Raw genomic sequence first — 23,682 nt, forward strand, 5'->3', positions numbered from 1 at the left:
GGTAACTCTCCTCCCCCACCAGCAGCCAGTTGGTAACCCTCCTCCCCCACCAACAGCCAGTTGGTAACCCTCCCCCACCAGCTGCCAGTTGGTAATCCTTCCCCACCCAGTTAGTAACCCTCCTCCCCCACCAACAGCCAGTTGGTAACCCTACTCCCCCACCAGAATCCAGTTGGTAATGCTCCCCCACCTCCAGCAGCCGCCCTGGCGCGCAGACGCTGGTATTTACGGTAGCGCGCCGCTAGCCGCTACTGAGTCTGCGCGGCGCGGTGCCTCGAGGCTGGCGAGTGGAACTCGGTTGCTGCAGGGACGGAGCGGAGCCGCCGAGCGGACCGAGGCCGGAGCCCCGACTCACCATGAGCGACATAAACGTGAAGAAGTTGAAGGTGCCCGAACTCAAGGATGAGCTGAAGCAGCGTGGCCTGAGCGTGCAGGGCCTGAAAGCCGAGCTCCAGGAGCGGCTACAGGCCGCACTCGACAGCGAGGCGGCGGAGGAGGCCGAGATGGAGGGGGAGGATGGGCCCGGCCCGCTGGAAGCCGGCGAGAACGGCGAGGAGGAGGAAGAGGCTGAGGCAGGGGAGAGTTCCTGCCGCCTGGAGGAGCTGCCCGAGTCACTGCTGGAGGATGAGGAGGAGCCGCCGCAGGTGGCGGGAGGAGACAAAGCCGAGCCTAAGCCGCCGGGCCCGGGACTGAACGGCGAGCAGCCGCCGCACGACGCCCCCCCGGGAGGGCTGGAGGCCGCTAGGCCGCAGATCGAGCCGGCGGTGGTGGCGCCAACCCAGGCCTCGGAGGAGCCCAGCCTGCCGCAGCCAGGGGCCCAGGCCTTGGCCGCCCGAGGGGGAGGGGAAATGGACGACGATGTGGCCGAGGGCGGCGACTTGGAGGCCGAGTTGAAAACGGGCGAAAGCGGCCTCGGCGAGGAGGAAGAGGAGAACGGGATGGGGGAGGCGTTGGGAGCGGCCCCGGAGCGGGCCCAGGCCGCGCTACCCGAGCAGCGAGCGGGAGAAGAGGAAACAATGGAGCTGGGGGATGGCGAGGCGCGGGATGTGAAACAGGAGAAAGAGGCCGCGGCTCCGGTCGCCCAGCACTCCAGTAAAGGTGGGCCCCGGGGGAAGCCTCGGTCTTTATTTCTAACGCCCCCCCGGGAGGAGGTTGGGGGTTAATGTGCTTTTTTTAAACGGTAATCTCAGTTTCGGGGCCGTCACTTCCGGCTGATCCTCCATCGGGCTGAGGCTGCTGGCGCGCGTGTTGGACATGGGGGGGGGGGGGGTGGGGGAGGAGCTGGAGCATAAAAGGAGGCCTGGGTTACAGAGGGGGACAGAGAGAGAGTGTGTGGATTTAAAATGGGAGAGGGGATGATTACAGAGGAAGGATAAAGAGACACGAGAAAATGGAGGAGAGGATGGAAATAATGGAAAGCAAAATGGAGTAGCAAAAAGGAGTGAGGAAACTCATGGAAGTAAAGTGAAAGAAGAAGGGTTGTGGGAGCAAAAATAACTTTGCACCAGCTTTTTATTTTGCACTTCTATTGAGTCTCAAATCCCCAGCCACTTAGCCTTGTGCCACTTCAAGCCAGATAGGGCACATGTGTGATGGTTTTGCTGGAGAATGGGTAGACGTGGGCAATATTTTGTTGGAAGGTAAGTTCTTATGGTATGGAGACAATGCCAGCAGCACAGTTTAGTTGAACAGGGTACTGAGATTGCAAAGACTGGTTGTCTGAGACTGTGAGTGAGGGGCTGGAGTTAGTGGCAAAGGTTTATGGTTGGGGGGATGGTTTAAGACTTGCATCTTCCCACTGTTAAACCAAATCAAGTAGAGGCTTATCCAATCCTGGATTTCATCCAAGAAGATTTGGAGGAGCGAAGAGTTAAAACTGGGTGTTAGCGGTGTTCATGTGGAATATGATCCTATGTCTGTGGGTGATGTTGAATGAAGACAAATTCTAGGTTTAGGAATTCTTAGGTTTCAGAGATGACATGGGGTTGGGAAGATAAGCCACTGATATGCTCTGGATACCTTATAGATGAGGATGGAGCTAAACAAAGTCAGTCCGAACGCGTGGGACAAAAAGGCAAAGGGGGTGGTGTGAATGGTAGTGTTAAAAACAAAGTGCTGGCAATACACAGGTCTGGCCGCATCTGGAGAGAGAAGGAAAAAGTTAATTTTTCAGGTCTGTGACTCTTCATCGGGGTGGAAGTTGTTGTGGAGTTGTGGGAGATGACAGCATGGAAGGCAAAGGGTGGTTTGAGTTGAGATACTAGCTATTGGGGATAGAGGGTTCAAGGTTGGAATTTGAGTTGGCTGACAGTTTTGAAAGAGGTGGGCCATTTTCAATGGTTGTTAACATGGAGTAAGCATTCATATTAGGTTTCAATCTTTGCTATATTCTAAGAAGAAAATTAAAGTACTGTTGCAGTCTGTAGAGAGTTGCAGCACCGCCAAGTAGTTCAAGTTTAAACCCTAAGATAGGAAAATTTGTACTTTTTATTTTTTTTAAAGTTACCCCTGGCAATATCAACAGTTTTTCATCTTGTCTCTACTCCTGCTTAACATTCTATATAGGTATTTATGTCTAAATGTTTAGGTATGTTTGTTCCACTTAAAATGTTGGAATACAAAAAGAAAAGTAGATAATTTCATTACTTCTCCTGAGCTTGAAATTTATAAGTCTACCAATTAGTAAAGTCCCCTCACCATCAAGTAACAGTGGTTTTCAATTTCACCTCAGCAGCAGAATAATGTATTGCAATTCTGAGATGTAGCAATACTGTCATTAAAAGTAGCAATCCATGCCATGTATAGTGAGCAATGCCATAGGAGAGCCATTCATAAACAAAACTGCTAAAGTGTGTGTGTTGGCACTGGCCATCAAACTATAATTTTGAAATCCAACTGCAAGCAAAGTGGACACCTTCCCATCTGAGGAAAGATTTAATACAGTTGCTGCTTCAATCAAAAATTAAGTTTGCTCTGTGCCTAGATATGAAGAAACCAATAATGTTCAAACTGTTTTGATAGTGTGCAGCAAATGCATTTATTTAAGGATACATTGTAGCAGACCTTTGATCAGTCATTGCAATATTTATTTGCAACCAACTGTTGCTGCTAGGCTCCAAATCCAATTTTCTGGTATGTAGATAGTGGCACACAGTTTATTCAGAGCTTTATTCAGACTGGTCTATTTTGAGTGTTTGAGAGCTTTCAGACTTGGAAAATTTGTTTGTAAGTACCAGGCAGTCAAGTTTACATCATGCATTGTCTAACCCAAGTGCTGTAAGTCTTGAGAGGATCTCCCATAGTTTTGCTCAGTTTGATGCACTACTTGTGAGTCAACATGGCTGCAGTGACTGTTATGACAACATGTCTATATACTACAGTGCAAGTCTTGAACCTTTTTCATATTTAAAAAGCATTACTTCTAAACCACAAATAATAAGTCTTGAGTGAAAATGCCCATTGTGTTGAGTTTATGGTGAGTTGCCCAAGTGCTGTCTTGGAGTATTCAGTTTAATTTGGACTTTTTTTTTTCCACTTTGGCTACAAAATCAACCAACAATTTAGTGTTTCAAATTGGGCCAGGCACAGCAGTTTTTGGTATAGATTTCATTTTGTAGTGAACTTTTAAAAGTGTTAAAATGTAAATTGTTGGTAGATCTGATAGTTTAGCATACCTTTAAATAGCTTGACGTTTCCCATGCTCTTCCCCTGCCCCCTCCAAGAAAGTATACTTACTGATTTTGGTGCCTTACTGATATTGAGCAGTACAAACTATGCAGCTGCTCTCAAGCTAACAGCAGGACTTGCTTATTAATAGCCAAGAACTATTTCTGGAAGCAGCTTTGTGTCCCATTTCACTCTCCCAATGACAGTACTGTCCTATTTATGCTGCAGGGTGTTTCATTGGTATATTTCCACCAAGGAATAATTTTCCCTCACTGCTTTATTTGAAGTGAAAGTGGTTTGTGAGATACTCTCTGTGCTTTCATCGTTTAACTAGCATCTATGCAAAACAGTTTCATTTCATATTGATTCTGTGCTGATAGTGTAAATGCTGCCTGAATCCAGAGTCCAGGCCTGGAGGAGGCACTCTCCTGTCTTACACTGATGCTAAATGATGCATAGTAAATTAGCACCTTGATTCCTCCATGTATTAGTGCAAAATAGCTAACATAATGTTGCATAAAAATAATTACAAATATGTGGGGACTCTTGATATTGCAGTGGATCACTTCTGCAGCAAAGACTCAAACCTACAAGAGTAGATAAAAGTCTCTCTTCTGAAAATATATTAATATGGGCAGTCTTAAAACTTTTCCTGTATGGGGCCTACCGTGCTAAACTGTCCCTAAATCAGCATTCTAACTTCAGATATGAGTGGCTGGTCTAGGAATTGAACAATAAAGAGTCATAATGGTACAGTTGAGGTTGCACTGATGTTTGCTCTGCTGAAACTACACACATCACTTCAGATGATGCTGGGTGGTACTGAGCAGAGTAGGGGCAATGAATTCAGCACGATTGTGTTGGGAGGTCTGTGGAGAGTGGTACTGGAGCACCCACTGTACTTGACCGGTTTTATTTTAAATAGTTGCATGCTATTTTTAGAGTTTTCAAAAAGAAAAGACTTGAAGGGAAAGAAAATTGCAGAATCTAATTGAGCAGTTTACAAGGGCTGTGCTGCAATGTTTACCAGATTAGAGTGTAGAAACTTCCAAGTGGCATATCTTGTAACACTTCTCATTGAAAGGATTAACAGGAAAGTTTAGTTTATGAATAATCTAGTTCATGGGTTAAATACCTTCTCAATTGTAAAAGAGTAATATAGTAGTTAACATTAAGCCAATAAATTCTTCATGTGTGCATTTTGCAGAAATTTGCTTTGTAAGAATGAAACTTAAAAGATCACTACACTTTTCTTCCTGTTGTGAAAGGATAGCAATTTAATACTGGTGAAATGCAATGGATTTCATGGAGACAAATTGAAGTAATTTGTAAATTACACGGGTGATACTTTTAATTGTTCCAAATGAGGTTAATTGTAATTCCCATATATTTATGAATGCCGTTTATGTTTAAATTCCCACTTTGTACATAAATTGTATGCTGATCTCTACCTTTTTCCCAATTTAGTCACTCAGAGGTCTGAAATCATTGTAATCTTGTATTTGGAGCTGTTTTGGCAAATTTGTAACCTACTTTCCTTTGTAGGAAAAGAGAGCCAGGTTGAACAGACAACTGATAAGAGTAAAGAGCAAAATCGCAAAGGCATAAAGAGACCTCATGAAGACCATGGACGTGGCTACTATGAGTATATCGAAGAAAACAAATATCGGCGGTATGATTATTTAAGTTAATCAGTTCATGGTACCTTGCTACTGTTCTGTTTAGTGCCGAGTCATTAACTGATATGTATGGCTGTTTCTAGGTCTAAGTCTCCCCAGCCACCCGTGGAAGAAGATGAGGAGGAGTTTGATGATACTGTAGTTGCCCTGGATACATGTAAGTGATAAGTAAATCTGGTAACTTATATATTGTAAAGTGGGATGAGGCAGGAATTTGAATTACTAGGAACTTGTGAAGACTTGCTCCCAATATCAAAAGTTTCAGATATAATCGACCTAAAGAATCCATAGAACTCCCCACAATGAGATGTGTTGCAGCCGCATATTACCATTGAGCCCCCTTTGTTTCATACACATAGAATCATAGCCCCACAAATCCTGCTATCTCTCTGGCTAAAATAATGTGTGCAGTTGGCTAGAATCAAGTCTGTTACTTCAGTGATGTTTACTTCTGTGCCTGCATTTTTCAAAAATAGTAACTCCAAACCTACTGAGCCTATCATAATTACCCAGAACCCAAAGATTGGGTAGTATTGGTCAGCCTGACCCTAGCTATCCAGCATGTTTGAGGACTAGAACAGGATATCATTTGTAAACAGCCTAGATATTGTATTCTTTTACAGTCCAAAAAAATTGGTCTGAAATTTTCTTGTCTATTGGTCTCATTACCTTACCTCTGAACCTTCAATTACTTATCAACTCTGACCCCCAGGTCCCTATCCTGGTCCATAACACTGTCCAACTTATGCTGGATTGCCATAATTCATTAATTGGGTCACTTCCTCAGTCAGGGGAAGGTCATCCGTTTCCTCTAGCCATGCTGTTTTCCTAGTAATTGCTGACCCCTCCAGCTGATCGTAATCACATCCTTTTAAGGTTCTCCATCTTTCCTATAGCTGATGTCAAGCAAATAAATCCATAATTCCTACTTTCTGATTTCTTCCCCAATAAATATTGGAACTACATAACTGCCTTCAGTCAATTTGAACATAATCAAGGCCTCAGAACTCTTCTGCAAGCCATATGTTCATTTGTTTAACAGATCTCCTTTACTACTCTTTATGGCATCAAGTCCAGCAGCGTGATCAGCTGTGAGCGTCTTAATCCTGCTTAAGACCATTTCTGCGTCACATTTAGAAGCATGTCAATGACATTGTTAGCATTATCTTCCAACTGTGAAAACCTGCACATTTGCACTTCAGACATATCCGCAAGTCTAACCTACCCTGCTGAGTCTCTACTGGCCATGGCAGTCCAGTACCATTCTGGAATACCCAAAGAAAGCTCAGCAGTTGCTGCTATATTGGTCCACAACCCTTGGCCTTTCTAATGACATAGCAAGCTTTTAATTCACTTCATTCTTCACAGCCTGAAAAGGTCCTGGAATTTTGCCATAACTAAAATATTCCTGACATGTCCTCTGACAGCACAGTACTATTTATGGGGTGACAGTGCATGCTAAAGTTACAGCGTTCACTATTAAAGTGTTCATTTTCCTTCAAATTCTAAAGTAAATCTTCGTAGCCATAGGATAAACGTTCTGACTTCTTGTGGGATGCTCAGATTTTTAAGCATCTGTGCACACACTGAAGGAAAATGAGAGTAAATAAAACAGTTCATACATTCTTACTGGCTTATTACTGTGTGTCCCAGGTTTTTGATGGGTGATCTTTATTGTGGTACCATAAAGAAGGGAGGGCTGTGGGGAGCGAGTTCTAATATTGAAATTTATTGTGTATTTTGTACTGGGGTATATGTTTAGGTTTATAATTGTCGCTCATAAATTTATAGGTACATTGGGCTTGCCTTTCTTTCCATTAGCTCAATCTCCTCCACCCAAGCATAAGCTTGTGACTTAACGTTAGTCAATTTCTTTAGTTGTCTTATCTTGCATCCATTTTGATACATTATTAAAATAATTGTCTTGGCTACAATACGGCTTTATTTTGGAGAGAGCCCCTTGTTTTTAGGACATAGTTCAACTGACTTTAAAGCAGTAACGGTTCAGCGGTTTTTAAAATTGCCAGAATGACCTCTTTTCAGTTTGTCTGATACCATAAAGATTGCATCATTGTATTTAGCCTTAGAAGGAGGAGGAATTTAGTGTCTACCGTCCTTGTGTGGGTGTTAAATATATCTATTGAGTTGTGTTAATACTTCTGGAGCTCTCGTCTATTTTGATGCAGTTTAGTCCCTGAAAAGATAAATTTGGTGCCATACTCCATATGTTCTAGTAGTTACTCTTCTGTCACTCTGCTATACTGTTTCTGGTGTAAAATAAGCAACATAACATTTAGTATGGATCACCTTTTATGTTTTATGTCCAATTTGTGACATTTTGCTTTGTTATGCTATAGCTTATAATTAATGATCTAGTACAGTAGTTGGTTATTTGTTTAGTTGGTCCATGGCATTATCTTCAATCAATGTTACAATGGGAAATATCCTTTTTTGTGTTAAGTACATACACATGCTAGTCATTGTATACTAGCAGTAGGTTTTATATATCAGGTAAATTGCATTGCAGTACTAACACGTGCCGTATACTTTTACAGACAATTGCGATTTGCACTTTAAGATCAATAGAGATCGTTTTGGCGCCATGCCTCTGACTATGGAAGGATTTGCTTACCTCTGGGCTGGAGGAAGAGCTTCCTATGGAGTTAGCAAAGGCAAAATTTGCTTTGAGCTGAAGGTAAATGTCTGTTTTATAAGCAGTTTTTTTTAAAGTCACAAATTTATGATATTATTTGACTTTGACATTTGTCTCAACAGGTAACTGAGAAGATACCAGTTAAGCATTTGCCACCAGATCAGATTGACCCTCATGAAGTGAGGATTGGCTGGTCGCTGGCTTCCTACAGCATGTTACTTGGTGAGTTTATTTTCAACTTTCTCTTTTTCTCACCCCTTCCCCGATCTTTTTCTCTATCCACTCTACCTCTTCACCTGCTAACAGAGGTGAACATGCACAATATTTTTGTTGGGTGCCTGATTTTTCTATCAAAATGCCATTTCCCAAGTCTGCCAGAGAACTGTTAATCTGTTGGATAACAGGTTTAAACATTGCTCAGTATTGGGTGTGTGGTAAGCCAGTTGAATGTGATTTGATAAATGTGAAGGTTTTATTTTGATCTGGTATTAAGGGAGAGGTTTTATAGTGAGTTTACAGCAGCTTACTTGCTAGTCACCAAGTAGCTAGGGACTTGGAATTATGTTGCAATAGTTTCAGTGACACTTTTCAAAAATGGGGCCACTTGCTGAATCTAGTAGTCTAATATTTTATAAGATAAACAGTGTTGCAGAACTTTGTTCATCATTTATGTGGACAATTTGATTACATCAGGATTTTTGGGGGGATTTTCTTAGTAAAGAAAAATTTAAGTTCTAGGTGTGGAGAGTACAATTCCCTTTCACTTGTGAGAGTTGGGTATGAACTCGGCCCAGACTGATAGTTTAGTTTAGTGATACAGCACTGAAACAGGCCCTTCGGCCCACCGAGTCTGTGCCGACCATCAACCACCCATTTATACTAATCCTACACTAATCCCATATTCCTACCACATCTTCACCTGTCCCTATATTTCCCTACCACCTACCTATACTAGGGGCAATTTATAATGGCCAATTTACCTACCAACCTGCAAGTCTTTAGGCTTGTGGGAGGAAACCGGAGCACCCGGAGAAAACCCACGCAGCCACAGGGAGAACTTGCAAACTCCACACAGGCAGTACCCAGAATTGAACCCGGGTCGTTGGAGCTGTGAGGCTGCGGTGCTAACCACTGTGCCATCCATGATAGATTGAAAACTTCCCCTTAACTAGCTCTGTGAAATAGTCAGTTTCAGTCCAGTTCTAAGTGGGTTATGCAGCTCAAAATTGTCCCTAATTTGACGCAAATTGTTCATAGGCCTCACAGAGGACTGGTATGGGAGGTGGAACCTCTACTCATGTAATAAGTGCGTGGGTTTTCTCCGGGTGCTCCGGTTTCCTCCCACAAGCCAAAAGACTTGCAGGTTGATAGGTAAATTGGCCATTATAAATTGTCACTAGTATAGGTAGGTGGTAGGGCAATATAGGAACAGGTGGGGATGTTCGGTAGGAATATGGGATGAGTGTAGGATTAGTATAAATGGGTGGTTGATGTTCGGCACAGACTCGGTGGGCCGAAGGGCCTGTTTCAGTGCTGTATCTCTAATCTAATCTAATAAAGGACGCTGTTCTTTTACATGGGATGATACATTATTGGAGCAGTATCGAGAGATGTTTGCAGTGTACCTAAGTATGCTATATCTAAGCTCTTTGCTTGATTCTTGGGTAATGCAACCATTTTTAGCACAAACATTTAACATTTCTCATTTTGATGAAAACACAAATAATTGCAAAATATGGCAAGGAAGAGGAATGAGATTTGAAGAACGGCATGTGGCTAAGTGCAAGGCTTTATACTTTGTATTTTTTTGTTTTCTTGCAGTTTCAGGGCAAATTCTAGTTTGCTTTGTCACAAAGAAACTAACCTGAATAATATCTGCTGACTACAGGGGAGTTGTTAGGAACTTTCCAACACTGATGTTCCTCGCCTAATGAAAATAAGTAGTGTCCAGTAGTTTGTGCAGTACTCCATTGCGTGGAATGTTGCATTGTTAGTATTTTTACTTGCATATAAAATTAAATACCTCCTTGATGGTTTAAAGGCATTATGTAACTGACCAGTCTGCACTTTTGGTAACTTATGTCAGGTGATACTCAGCCAGAGGTGGGTAAAGAAAAAAAATCTAACAGGCTTGTGATTGGAATCCAGTGGTGTCTGCTGGAAAGTGAATGTTCGGTGAGGAGATTGTGATGCAGTCTGTGGTAGATTATATGTGAGCTTTTTGATGATGTCTAGGGTCAAAAGCAAAAGAATGCCTGCTTGCTCAGTGAACTTACCCCTGGTAAGTGCATATCTTCAAGAAGAGAACCTTGGAGGTTGATTGCTGTGGTTAATACAGGAAACGCATATTTATTTGGGAAAGAAACCCTGAAGGAGACAAAATAGAGAAATGAGATACAATAGCACCTCGCTATTAAACATTGCTGCATGAATTAAATGGGGTCATACATCTGGTTTTAAAGAACTCTTAAATTGTGAATTGTATTCATAAAATAGTAATCTGGTCTGTATCTTTTTTTAAAAAAAAAGCATTTGAACACCCAAGGTTTGAGGGTCTTCTGGTTTCTAGTTTTTCAATGTGTTCTTTAAAACCCAATATAACCCATAATTATTCACAGCATTGATGTTTCATAGTTCTCTGTCTCCCTTTCCCTCCACCGAGTAAAGCATTTTGGATATGTCAGGCATTCGTTGTTCTCTTGATTTTGGAAATTAGATTTATTGCTGCTGGGAAAATTTGTCAGACTAGATTCTTAAGTTTGGGGACTTTCACAATGGTCACTGATACCCTGTTCCTTTTTTTTTCCATTTAATATTTGGAGCATCTCTGGCTTTAGTGTGCTTGTGTACTTCTAATTACAATGCAGCAACAAAGTAATGGCAGTGTTGCAAATCGCCATACATTAATCAAATGTGCAGCCAACCCTATAGACATTGTGCCAGGTTTTCTTTGCTGTGTCAAATTGCTTTCAACAATGCAGCGCTGTAGATATTCTTTGACCATTTGTATTTAAGTTATCCCATTCTCGGGAAAACCATATGTTTTCTTTTTTTTTGGTGAATTGTTCCACTAGCAAGAGATGTTTGTAATTGCTATATTTGTTATCCAGTCTGCATCTCTCAGTCCCAGGCCACGTATTGGGTAGTAAGGTGTTTTCTGTTCTAATAGCTTATTCCTACTTTTGTTTCTCTCTCCCTGTCTTTCCCTCTGTTTTGGTAATTCTTTCCTATTCTGGTCACGAGTTCCACCTAGGAAGGCTATCTGTGCAAAGATGACATGGAGAATCAATGGGAAAACTGGTAGATTTCTTATTTCCAAATCTTTTTTGTCTTTGTCTGGTTTATCTTGGCAAATTGCATTTATCATCTGTGCACATTTTACATTGCCTGTTTTCCTTTTAAAAGGGACACTAGAGCAGTTTGCATACCTTGTGTTGTGTGCTTGCCCCAGATGAGATTGCACTGTAGACTTCCTATCTTTCACTAACTGCTGATATAACAGCATTTCCATGAGGCATTCAGGTTTGGTCTATATGCAACAATATGGTTTTATTCAGCTATCAGGGCATGGTCTTGGTGTGCCCTGAAACCAATTGGTGGTCCAGTGTTCTTGCAAAGCTTTCTAGCCCAAAACAATACAGTAAAGATAGCAGGTGAACACAAGAAATAGCAGGAGTAGACCATATGGCCCATTGAGCCTGCTCCACTATTCAGTACAATCATGGATGATCTTTAGCTTCAACTCCACTTTCCCACCTGCGCACCATATCTCTTGATGTCGAGAGACAAAAAAATCTGTCTATCCCAGCCTTAAGTATATTCAGCGATGGAGCATCCACAACCCTCCTGAGGTGGAGAATTCCAAGGGTTCACAGCCCTTTGGGTGAAGTGATTTCTCCACATCTCAGTCCTAAATGATTGGCCCCTTATCCTGAGTCTCTGTTTTAGATTCCTCGACCAGTGGAAATGATCTTTGTGTCTGCCCTATCCCTTCAGAATCTTGTATGTTTCAATGAGATCACCTCTCCTCTAAAACTCCAGAGAATATAGACCCAATTTACTCAGCCTTTCATCAAAGGACAACCCCCTCATCCCAGGGACCAATTTAGTGAACCTTCGCTGTACTGCCTCCAATGTAAGTATATCCTCTCTTAAATGCGGAGACCAAAACTGCACGTAGTATTCCAGATGTAGTCTCACCAAAACCTTGTACTATTGCAGCAAGATTTCCTTATTCCTGTACTCCAATCCCCTTGCATTAAAGGCCAACATGCTATTTGCCTTCCTAATTGCTTGCTGTACCTGCATGCTTACTTTCTCTGTTCTTTGTACAAGCATACACACGTCTCTTTGAACATCGACCACTTAGAAGTTTCACACTTTTTTTTAAAAAAAACTGCTTTTCTATTCTTGCGACCAAAGTGAATAACTTCACGTTTCCCTCAATTATTCTCCATCTGCCATCTTATTGCCCACTCAGTTAACCTGTCTGTATCTCTTTGCAGCATCTGTGTCCTCCCCACAGTTTACTTTTCCACCTATCTTTTGTATCATCAGCATACGTAGATACATGACTCGCGGCCTTTTTTTTGGTCTGTCATTAATATAGATTGTAAACAGCTGAGGCCCCAGCACTGATCCTTGTGGCACTCCACTATTCACTGCCTGCCAACTTGAAAATCACCCATTTATGCCCACTCTTTGCTTCCACTCCATTAACCAATCCTCTATCCATGTTAATATATTACCCACCAACTCCATGAGCCCTTATCTTTCCTATTAAACTTTTGTGTGGCACCCTATTGAATGCCTTTTGGAAATCCAGGTATATTACATCTACTGGTTCCCCTTTATCTACCCTACTAGTTACATCCTCAAAATACTCTTAATAAATTTGTCGAACAAGATTTCCCTTTAGCAAAACCATGTTGCCTTGTTCTAATCATACTGTGCTTTTCTAAGTGCATTGGTAAGACTTCCTTAATAGATTCCAGCATTTTCCCAATGACTGGTGGGCTAACCTGGCCTGTTTCCTGTTTTCCCTCCCTCCTTCCTTGAAAAGCAGTGTAATGTTTGCTAACTTCCAATCTGATGGGACTGTTCCCAAATCTAAAATTTTGGAAAAATCATAGCTAGCTGATCCACTATTTCTGCAGCTATCTCTTTCAGTACCCTAGGGTCTAGGCCATCAGGTCCTGGGGATTTCAGGTTTTAGTCCCTTGAGTTTCTCCAATACCTTTTCTCTGCTGATCTTAATTTCCTTACTCTTTTTAGCCCCAAGGTTATTGCCTATTTCTGGTACGAAACTTATGTCTGTCTTCACAGTAGAAGACACAATACATTTGTTCAATGCCTCTGCCATTTCCCATGATAATTTCTGCTCTCAGCTTGTAAGGGCCCACTTTAGCTACACTCTCTTCCTTTCTATATACTTATAAAAGCTCTTAAAATCTGCTTTTATATTACTGACTAGGTTACTCTCTATTTTCCCTCTAATTATCAACTGTTTGGCCATTTGCTGGTTTCTGAAACACTCCCGATCTTCAGACCTACTTTTTTTTGCCTCTTTTAATCTAATGCTATCCTTGAGTGGGCCATAGATGGGTCTTTCTTGCTGAGTTTTTGATCTTCGATGGAATGTATTTTTGTTGAACATTTTGAATTGTTTCTTTAAAGGTTTCCCATTGTTCATTTACCACCAGACCTTTTAATCTATTTACCCAATTTACCTTAGCCAGTTCTTTACTCATACTACGTAATTGGCTTTGTTTAGTTTAAGATTCTTGTTTGTGATTGGAGTATGTCACTTCCAAACTTAAGATGGAATTCAATGATATGATCACTATTTCCCACTGGGTCCTTTATTATGCCATTTCTAATTAGCCCTGTTTCATTACTCAGTACTAGATCTAAGATAGCTTTAACCCTAGTCTGTTCCACAACGTATTGCTCCAAGAAACTGTCCTGAAAACATTCTACAAACTCATCTTCTTGACCACTCTTGCCAATTTCATTGTCCCACTCAATATGAAGATTAAAGTCCCTCACGATTATTACATTGACTTTGTTACAAAAAGGGTGACCCGAAACCCTTTTGAAAGTATATCACTTGGTGGGGCGAAGCTATGATACTTCTGTGGGGTGGAGGAAAATTTTAAGGGAATCCTGAAACATTCTCCTTTCTGCCCATTTCAGGTCCTTTCCCCCTTAATTTGGTATGTTGGCTGCAGCGTGTGCTTTTATAACTCTTGTGATGATATGAACTGTGGGAGGATGTCTTCGTTATGCTTTACCAAAATTAGGAACATGGAAATTGCTAGATGAAAGACCAAGGTTTATTGAGTTTGCTTTCTACTGTCCTGGTCACATGATGCACTGATTTTTGATCACTCTAGGATCACTAGAATCTGGAAATATGGGCCACTTTTGTACTTTTATCTTGAATTCAGCATACCTGACCACTGCCTGCCCATTCTCGCTTTACCACAATTGTAATTCCAATCAAGTTATAACCAGTTCTGATCTGCAGTCTACTCCCTAAGGATACACCTGCCTTTTCTCTACAGATGCTGAGTGGCTTGTGTATTTCCAGTATTATTGTCCTTCTCTCTCTTTTTCTTCCCCCCCCCCACTCACCGCCGCCTTTCCAACAGTTTGTTTGGAACAGTTTTTGTTGAGGTCCACTTTATAACTCTAACATATGTGGCATTGATTTTTTGAGTTTAAATCATTTAAAACTTCTGTTTTGCTTTCAGGCGACGAAGAACTTTCCGTTGGGTACTCTGGAAATGGAACAAAATGTTCCAATTGCAAGTCCGAAGAGTATGGTGAAAAGTTTGGGGAGAATGATGTGATTGGCTGCTTTCTTGTAAGTTGACATTACTTTCAGGGAATCTCACCATCGGGACCAACAAAGGATTCTGATTTGCGATGTGCTCTTTATGCCACCCATTTCTGTTGCATTATCAAATCCTAATGGGTTGCAATGACATTGGGGTTACTGGTTAAAGTCAACAAACCTGCTCATTTGCCAATTTAGCAGTTTTAGATACGGTGATAAATTGAAAAATGATCCCACGTCCATTTTATTCATTTGGCTCCTTCACATTGGACTTAGTAACTCTTCCGTGCCAGTGATATTGCTATTGGGAAGTATGAACTTAAAATTAATTAGATTTTATTTGAAAGGAACCCCCAAAATTTATATAGATTATTAGTGCTTAAAAAGTCTAATTGTACACATACTTCCATCAAGAACTAAGTATTACAGGTCCTAAACCAGAGGTCAATGTTTTACAGTAGGGACCGCCACCACAGGAATTTTTGATAATGTTGTGGTTGCTACTGCATAGTGTGATTTTCATGGACTCTCGCATTTATAAGAAATTGGTGATTTTTGAATCCTGCGCTCAGCATAATGGTTGACAGATGCACAGCATGGGTATTAAGTAATATGTAGCAGAATGTGTGTGGTAGCAATTATCAAATTCTCACCAGCTGTGGACTGCACTTGAATTTTGCTCTCTACAGGAAATTCTGCGAGTGCTTCCAACATTGTTTTGCTTGTTTTTTTTTTTACAGAACTTTGATACTGATGAAGTAGAAGTCTCTTACTCCAAGAATGGTCAGGATCTGGGTGTTGCATTTAAGATTGGGAAAGACAATCTTGCTGGCAGAAGCTTATTTCCGCACGTTCTGTGCCACAATTGTGCAGTAGAGCTTAATTTTGGACAGATGGAGACTCCATACTTTCCATTACCTGAAGGGTTCAGCTTCATGCAGCAGGTCCCATTGGAAGAACGTGTACGAGGGCCAAAGGGACCCAAAACCAAGGCAGAATGTGAGGTATGTATGATAATTTAAAATTATTGATTCTTACATAGCAGTGCAAAGGTAGGAACATAGTAAGCTGTTTAGCCTAGATCATGGCTGATCTGTATCTCAACCCCATTTTACCCACCTTTTGTTCTCTTGTCCTCTTGACCTAGCAAAAATCTACTCAATGTTGAAAAATAGCAAAATCTTTCATTTTTCTATTTGACATACAAGTTACCCCCTTAACATTTAAAACATGATGGTTAGATTCCATACTTGATATTGCAGTGTTCCATTATGTTACTGTTCTTATCCCACCCCAGATATAGCTATAATATTTTACACTTGTCGTTTTCTCACGAGCTGTTGCATTTTAAAACACAAGCACATCTCCAAGCCTCTGAGTAATACTGTATATGTGTGATATAATTTTTCTAAACTCTTGTTAGAAGTTAGTGAAATACAGAAGTGCTCAATGATGTCTGCAGGAAATCTTTTATTGAGCTTTAATAATTAGTGGTCATTTCAGGAAGGGGATATTTGAGTTACCCTGTAATGTTTGGTTTGTTTTAGGTTTTGATGATGGTTGGCTTGCCTGGGACTGGTAAATCGGTATGGGTTTCAAAGCATGCAGCAGAGTATCCAGGCAAATATAACATTTTGGGGACAAACAACATCATGGATATAATGAAGGTGAGATACTTGAGAAATGTTTTCCCTTTCCCATATGTATGTACAAATGAAATAAGATGAATTGTATAAACATTTAAATTGTTTCTGACCAAAAGAGATTTATATTTACATCACTGTTCATATGAAAACACTTTGAGGTGCATCTGGGAGACATGACTACTTTTAATGGCAATGACTTATGTATTATTACATAGATTGTATGTATGCAGTTCCAGTCCAACTTCTGGTTGTGATTTTTTGTTACGATTTTATTCCAGCACTTAGCATTGAACCTGCCTATCTAAACACTTAGAATGGAAATCTGTACGTAAACAATGTAGTTGCACCCTATGGCAAGTAGGTGGTGCTCCGAAGTGCGTTTCTGAAGTCTTTTCCTACTCCATTCCCAAAACTTCCACAACTAACGATGGGCAACATTATGGGTAGTTTAGTAAAATAGGAAAATAATTTGCTTAACTTAAAGCATGAGGAAAAGATTGTACTGTTTGACTTCCTTGGTGTAAGGGAAATTAATAGGTTGCTTTACCACAGAATGCCTACAATGGTGCCACTTTACAAATAAACCATAAAGTAAATAGCAACCATACAAAAAAAAATCATTAATTGTATTTCTGCAAATCGCAAATGTAGTAAAGTGCTAAAGAATGAAAGTGAGTAAAGATTCCTGTAAACAACAAATGCTTACTTGGCTTTTCCAGAAAAGGAATCTGAACAGATAAAACACTGTTTGATCCTAATTTTACAATGTTCTTGAATGAATTCTATTCATCTTTTGTGCTCTATTTCAGGTATTGAGCTTCAAGCGTCAGAAGACTGACAGAGGGAAACTAACTACATTGATTCAACAAGCTACACAGTGTTTGAGCAAGTTTATTGAGATTGCAGCTCGCAAGAAGCGCAACTACATTCTTGATCAGGTATGTGGAAAGTTGATTTTGTTTTTCCCTTTGGTTGTACATTGAGTTTTGTTTTTGTTCCTGTAAATGATCCACACAATAGGTCAGATTATTCGAGAGACAAAAGGATAGAATTAGGACTAGTTTTATATATTTAAACAAATTAATGAGTACAGATTAGATAGGACACAAGTTCTCACCAAGTAGGAAAACAACCAAATAACCCAGTATATTTACACTTTCATTCCTTACTGTAGCTGTTCCTCTTTGTAATACATTTTCTATAATTAATTGTATACTTGGTGCACAATAACTAGTGCTGTCTAACTAATGCTGTCTTATCAGCTTTGCTGGGCTAAGATTAAAAAGGATGGGATGCTGTGCAAGAATTGGGGTGTGGGGGTGCCTGGAAAACTCAAATGAGAAGCATAGTTTTTTTCAAAAAAACTTTTAATTTTCTTGTGTAGACAAATGTGTGTGCAGCTGCACAGAGAAGGAAGATGTGCCTGTTCGCAGGCTTCCAGCGTAAAGCGGTTGTCATTTGCCCATCAGATGAAGAATATAAGGAGCGTTCAAAGAAGAAAGCAGAGGAAGAGGGAAAGGATGTCCCAGAGCATGCTGTTCTGAAAATGAAAGGTGTAGATCCAATTTGAGTGCAACTCTGGTGTTGCCTCATCAATCAGTTTTTCTTTGGAAGCTAGAATGCCAGTTTGAATGTGTTACTGGTACAATGGTGCACTTATTGATCACTTTTGGTATTATTACCAAACCTTTAAAAATGATTTTTGCCCTTTCTGGATTTTTTATATATATATATATTTAACCTATTACATCAGATCTTTTATTTGGTCTTTAATATAGTTAAGTATAACTTTAGCGATCTATTTAACTTGGGTGTTTTGCTATAAAAATGTTTTATGCCTCTTTTATTTAAAAAAAATCTTGCTTCAGAAGTGATCTGTAGTTATAAGCTATTCTGCTGCACAGCTATTTCCAAATAGTAGTCTAGTGTGATTTTATAAGCCAAAGGTGTACTATCATTTTCGCACTAAAGTAGTTTCTGATACGCAGGGATATGTGGTGGTTTGAGAATCTGGTAAATGTTCTGACCAATGCACTGTAGCCAGTTTATTGTCTCATTACTTGTGCTGCACACTAGTGTAATTCCAACCTAATTTTAAAAATATACCACGACATCCCCATCCCCTTTTGATATGAACTTCAGAACTGTATTTCTTTGTTTTTAATATTGGTGTCCTTTGTCACTGAGCTCAGTGTGAGGTGCAACCTGGATTGAAGGAGGAGAGGGAGAGGATGCTTTCCTGGATTGTACAAGCTTATGTTTGAGCTCCTCTGATGCTTTAGTTGACAAATACATTGCTCTGAGAAATAAAAATTGGGGATATCCCATGTTTGAAGCCAGATCTGCATTGTTGGCTGATCTTGGTAAATAATGCTGTAGTGGCTTTTGATGCCTCCTTGTAATAGGGGAGTGGAAGGAAAATCTCTTGCTGCTGTTCAGTGACTCCCTGCTGGAAAAAGCGTGCATATGGATATTGGGTGAGTACAGAGCTCAGCTGTGATGCTTCACACAGTTGAGTAGTCTATTTGCACTCTGTCTAGCCTGGCGTGAAGAAAGGTGGCAGAGGACGGCTGATGCCCTGTAGTTGCTCCATGACATGAGTCAGGAGAATGGGCAGAGGGAAGTTTTATTGAATGGTGAAGTAACGTGGCTACAATGATGTCGTCTCAGGAGGGCATTATGGAGATGCAGACAAATTAGAATATCAAGATGTTCTGCTGCACCACATCAATTCTTACTTTTATTGGTCTGTTTTTCAAGGTATCTTCGCACTACCCGAGCCAGGTGACTTCCTGGATGAGGTGAGCTACGCAGAACTGCAGAAGGAAGATGCTCAGAAATTGCTTGAGCAGTATAAGGAGGAAAGTAAAACAGCCCTTCCGCCAGAGAAAAAGCCCAATACCAATTCTGGGAAGAGAGCAATGAATCGGGGGCGAAGTGGTCAACGAGGTGGAATGAACCAGTATAATAGAGGTGGCCAGAGAGGAGGGCGTGGTGGATATCAGAACCGTGGCAACTACCGAGGAGGTAGGGGAATTATGTACACTTTGTTTTAACCTTGTTCAAATCTGGGTTCTTTTTGCTGAACATCTCCTCCACCTTTCACAGTACCCCATGCTGGCCAAAGGTAACGCTTAGAAGAGAATTTTTCATGCATTTTTATTTCATCTCTGGGTGCTATAATATCTGCAGGGAAGGAGGAAATTGTTCTTTTTCCAGCTAACCACTAGATGTCTATGCTTTCTCCACATGGGCGGCGCAGTGGTTAGCACCGCAGCCTCACAGCTCCAGCGACCCGGGTTCAATTCTGGGTACTGCCTGTGTGGAGTTTGCAAGTTCTCCCTGTGTCTGCGTGGGTTTCCACCGGGTGCTCCGGTTTCCTCCCACATGCCAAAGACTTGCAGGTTGATAGGTAAATTGGCCATTATAAATTGCCCCTAGTATAGGTAGGTGGTAGGGAAATATAGGGACAGGTGGGGATGTGGTAGGAAATAGGGATTTAGTGTAGGGTTAGTATAAATGGGTGGTTGATGGTTGGCACAGACTCGGTGGGCCGAAGGGCCTGTTTCAGAGCTGTATCTCTTTAAAAAAAAAAAAATCTTAAAATACTAACCTTTTAGGGTATGATTTCATTGTCCCTGGCATCTTCCAATGTCTTTCCTCTGGAGACATTATTCCTATGAGTCTCAAACTGCTAATGGGATGGGAGCATTGTAGCTGAACGCAGCTTTGTTCTTGCCTCGTGTCTGTCTGCATGTACATTTTGCAGCAAGAGTTACTGGCTACAGATCTGGAGCAGGAATCTGTTAATTTCCCTTCCCTGATCTTGGAACTCCCAAGACCAGTTGTGTAGCAGCTTTGGCTGAGATCAAAATTCAGCACAGATTAGACATCAGACATGAGACCTGGCTAGTTTGTAAGATTCAGTTGCTTGCTTGGTCAACCCAGAGTCTGTTTTCCGAATGTTTTTACATGTGTTCTGGGGAAATACCTTCTGTAGGGAAAACATTTTCTGTAAATTGACTATTTCTCAGTCACCTTTTTTAATAGAACAGTACAGCACAGAAGGAGGCTATTCGGCCCATCATGCCCATGTTGGCTGTTTGAAAGCACTATCCCCTCAGTTCAATATCCGCCTCTTTCCAAATGGCCCTGCAAATGAATATTGAAGTATTAAATAGAAATGAAATGCGATAACCCCAATACACATTGCCTTTTCCACACAGGTTCAAACCGTGGACAATATAATAGAAGAGGAAATCAACAGAGTCGTGGCTATGCTCATAACCAGCGTTTCACTCCGATGGTAGGCTACAACAGAGGTGGTTTTATCGAAAGACCCTCTTACAGTGGCAGAGGAGGTTCTTACAACCACAGGGGTGCAGCAGACAACCACAGGGGTCCGGGCAGCAACCGAGGAGGCTATGGACAAGTAAAGTGCAGATTTTGAATTATTTCCATCCCCAAGATAATTTTGTCTGGCAGCAAATTGTTCTGAGATGCAAACTAGCCAAGTTCTAAATGATTCCGTTCTGTAAGACCATAAACCTTCCCAGTTGTGCTTTAGGTACCAGTAATTTGGCAGCTGTTCAAAGTTTGTGTTGAGTAAATGTCTGGCATGGATCTTCTCAGCCAAATCTCAGATCCTTTTTTTTTCCTGACCACTTTTATTAAATGCTTCAGTTTTCCTTTTGGTCTGTCTCCAGTCTTTGTTTCCCTTTACCCTTTTCTTACTCTTGCTGCACTTTTCACTTTGTGTCAACAGGCTGGAACTGGATTAGTGTGGATATCTTGGGTTGTGGGGCTGGGGGAGATTAGAGATAGGGAGGCACCTCTGGCATTGTCATAGTGGTTAGTGTAGCCATGAGGTTTTTTTTTGTTTCCTCTATTTTACCATTTATTGGATATCTGAGCAGGATTGAGTAATACTGCTTATAAAATGTGAGGGCTTGTAGAAAAACTGGGTTGGCTTAGACTGTGGGAATTCTACTGCCCTTTGTGCTTCATCCTTCACAGGAGCTCATGTGCCAATTGGTAACAAAATTTAGTGTAATAGGAATGAGGGAATTATGTTCAAAATGAAAGATGAAATGGAGCTTGCAATTAATGCATCTCTACGTATTAGTTACACTACAATAGTCATTTCTGATCGGAGCCCCACAACACACTACCAAAGAAAACTGGTATTTCCTGCTGATGATGCTGCCTGTTCCCTTCGATCACAAATAAAAACAAAGTGCTGGAAATACTCAGCAGGTCTGGCAGCATCTGTGGAGAGAGAAGCAGAGTTAACGTTTCAGGTTAGAAAAGAATGGTGTGGCGCTGCAGGTAGTGGTGCAACTAAACATTGAGCGCTTGGCTTGAAAGGTGTGATATGCATTTCTGTGGGTACCCCTTAAGGGTAGGTAGAAAACTGCAAACCTATCTCTTGACAAACTTTCTTCTTGTGACAGAATTTCAGGGGCAGGGGAAATCGTGGCTATAACCAAGGCTACAGAAATGAAAATTTCATCCAAGGTCAGGGCTTCAAACAGAACTGGAGCCGTCAGCAGCAGGCGGTAAGTAACCAGATTGTCCAAGATGGTGACTAGCAGACACAGCGAGTTTAGCTGAAGCCTTGTAAAGATCTGTCTCGTATAGTGACAGGGAATGTCCTGTAGATGGATCCAGATGTGCAGCATTCTAGATTAAAACTGTTCTGTCAAATGCTGTTGCTGATTTGGTATCTGCTTAGTATAGTTTTTAAAATCAGTGTTTAAAATAGTCATTTGTAGGTTTTCTGCTTTATTCAAAACTTTTTAAAAACTCAAATACCATACAAAGCAAGTGATTTTCAAATTCAGCTGGAGTGTTGAGGGTGAGTACTGATAAGCGAATTGGATGCTCAAATATTAGAGATTGTGGAGGACCTTGAAGCAGCCGAGTGGGAGGATGGATGAGCAAAAGTAAAAAAAAAAATGCTATCTAGTAGCCTCTGGAGAGACAATTATTGTTAGATTTCAGTATTTGCATTTTAAACCTGGTTCCTTCTGATAGAATCTCAAGAATCCTCAAGCACAGAAGCAGCAGCTTCTAAAATGAATTTTGATGTTGAGATACTTCTCTTGGCTGTCCACGTTAAACAATGCAGGTTACAGTCATTCTGATTTGCATTCATTTTTTGATGAATTAATAAATTGTTGCTTCAGTACTGTTTCGCTCGCTGAAGCCAGTAGCCTAGCCCTGGATAGATGTCTCATTTCAGATGGCCTTCTGCTAGGCATGGGGATCCTCTTGCAATGGTATGCTAGGAATGGTAATTTTGTGCAGAAGGTGGTCTCCAGTGTATTAAGCTAACAGTGTGATTTTAGTGTGCTTACTGTTAAGGGTGCTTTATGCAGAGCACCAAACAGCAATGAGATGAATAACTCGGGTAGTTTTTTTAATGGTATTTAAGGTGGGGTGGGATTTGGAGAGCGCACCCTATGCTTTAAAGGGATGGGTGGGTGTGACCTTTGTTTCAAATCTCATCTGAGGATTGACAACTCTAGCAATGTACTAAAAGCCTAGTTTGAACATATGGCTATCCCCAACAAGGAGTACCAGCAACTCAATTTCAGGCTCACTGGAAGGCTGTCTGTACATAAAAAGCTGTCACTGCCACACCAGATAGAAATGGAAGAGCATTGGGGTGGTAGTTTTTAGACACTTTTCATCTAGGATTGCATGCACTTTGAGATACTCCCTTTAACTAGCTAAGTTTACAACCACTTTAAACTTTAGAACTTGCTGGGTCTTTATTTTCAGAACGGTGCTAGCTAGCTAATCAGAGTTTTTCAGATTCTCACATTTTGCTTTTTTAAATCTTGCAGCGACTTCAGCAGTTCTGGAGCCAGTACAGCAATCAGTATAACAAAGACTACTACTAGGATCTGCAGTGAGTGATCCAACAGCGGTTTCACCGCAGCTGTAACTTCAACCAAGAGATGTCAACTTTTTTAATCTTGATTTTTAAACATTCCAAAACAAAGTGCCTGCAGGTCGTATTTGGAAGCTTTATCAATTAATTGATTTTTAAGTGTCTTTTATTTTTTTACATTTTAATTGTAATGTTTAGGTGGAATGTGGTGAACCTCCAATTTCTAGAGGATGAAAACATTTTCAGTTTCTGCATTTTTTCTGTAAAATTTTATCAAATAAAAACCCCCCTGAACTTGT

The 23,682-nt window shown here is 41.0% G+C and overlaps 1 protein-coding gene across 1 annotated transcript; it reads left to right on the forward strand.

Annotated features, from left to right (window-relative positions):
• The first annotated feature begins 247 nt into the window (after window positions 1–247).
• Window positions 248–23,682, forward strand: hnrnpua (heterogeneous nuclear ribonucleoprotein Ua). Its single transcript, XM_068045425.1, has 14 exons — window positions 248–1,098; window positions 5,212–5,338; window positions 5,429–5,502; window positions 7,901–8,040; window positions 8,121–8,220; window positions 14,754–14,866; window positions 15,580–15,843; window positions 16,387–16,506; window positions 17,295–17,423; window positions 17,870–18,038; window positions 19,246–19,512; window positions 20,712–20,917; window positions 21,939–22,043; window positions 23,337–23,682. Exons 1-14 carry the CDS (start codon window positions 357–359, stop codon window positions 23,391–23,393), a joined length of 2,613 nt encoding a protein of 870 aa, XP_067901526.1. The 5' UTR covers window positions 248–356; the 3' UTR covers window positions 23,394–23,682.

This window comes from Heterodontus francisci, chromosome 13 (assembly GCF_036365525.1).
Source record: "Heterodontus francisci isolate sHetFra1 chromosome 13, sHetFra1.hap1, whole genome shotgun sequence".
Lineage (NCBI taxonomy): Eukaryota > Metazoa > Chordata > Chondrichthyes > Heterodontiformes > Heterodontidae > Heterodontus > Heterodontus francisci.

Coding starts and splice junctions, on each gene's coding strand:
- hnrnpua (XM_068045425.1), top strand. CDS start 357: ATGAGCGACATAAACGTGAAGAAGTTGAAGGTGCCCGAACTCAAGGAT. Junction 1,099..5,211: donor CGCCCAGCACTCCAGTAAAG/GTGGGCCCCGGG, acceptor TTTCCTTTGTAG/GAAAAGAGAGCCAGGTTGAA. Junction 16,507..17,294: donor ACATCATGGATATAATGAAG/GTGAGATACTTG, acceptor GCTCTATTTCAG/GTATTGAGCTTCAAGCGTCA.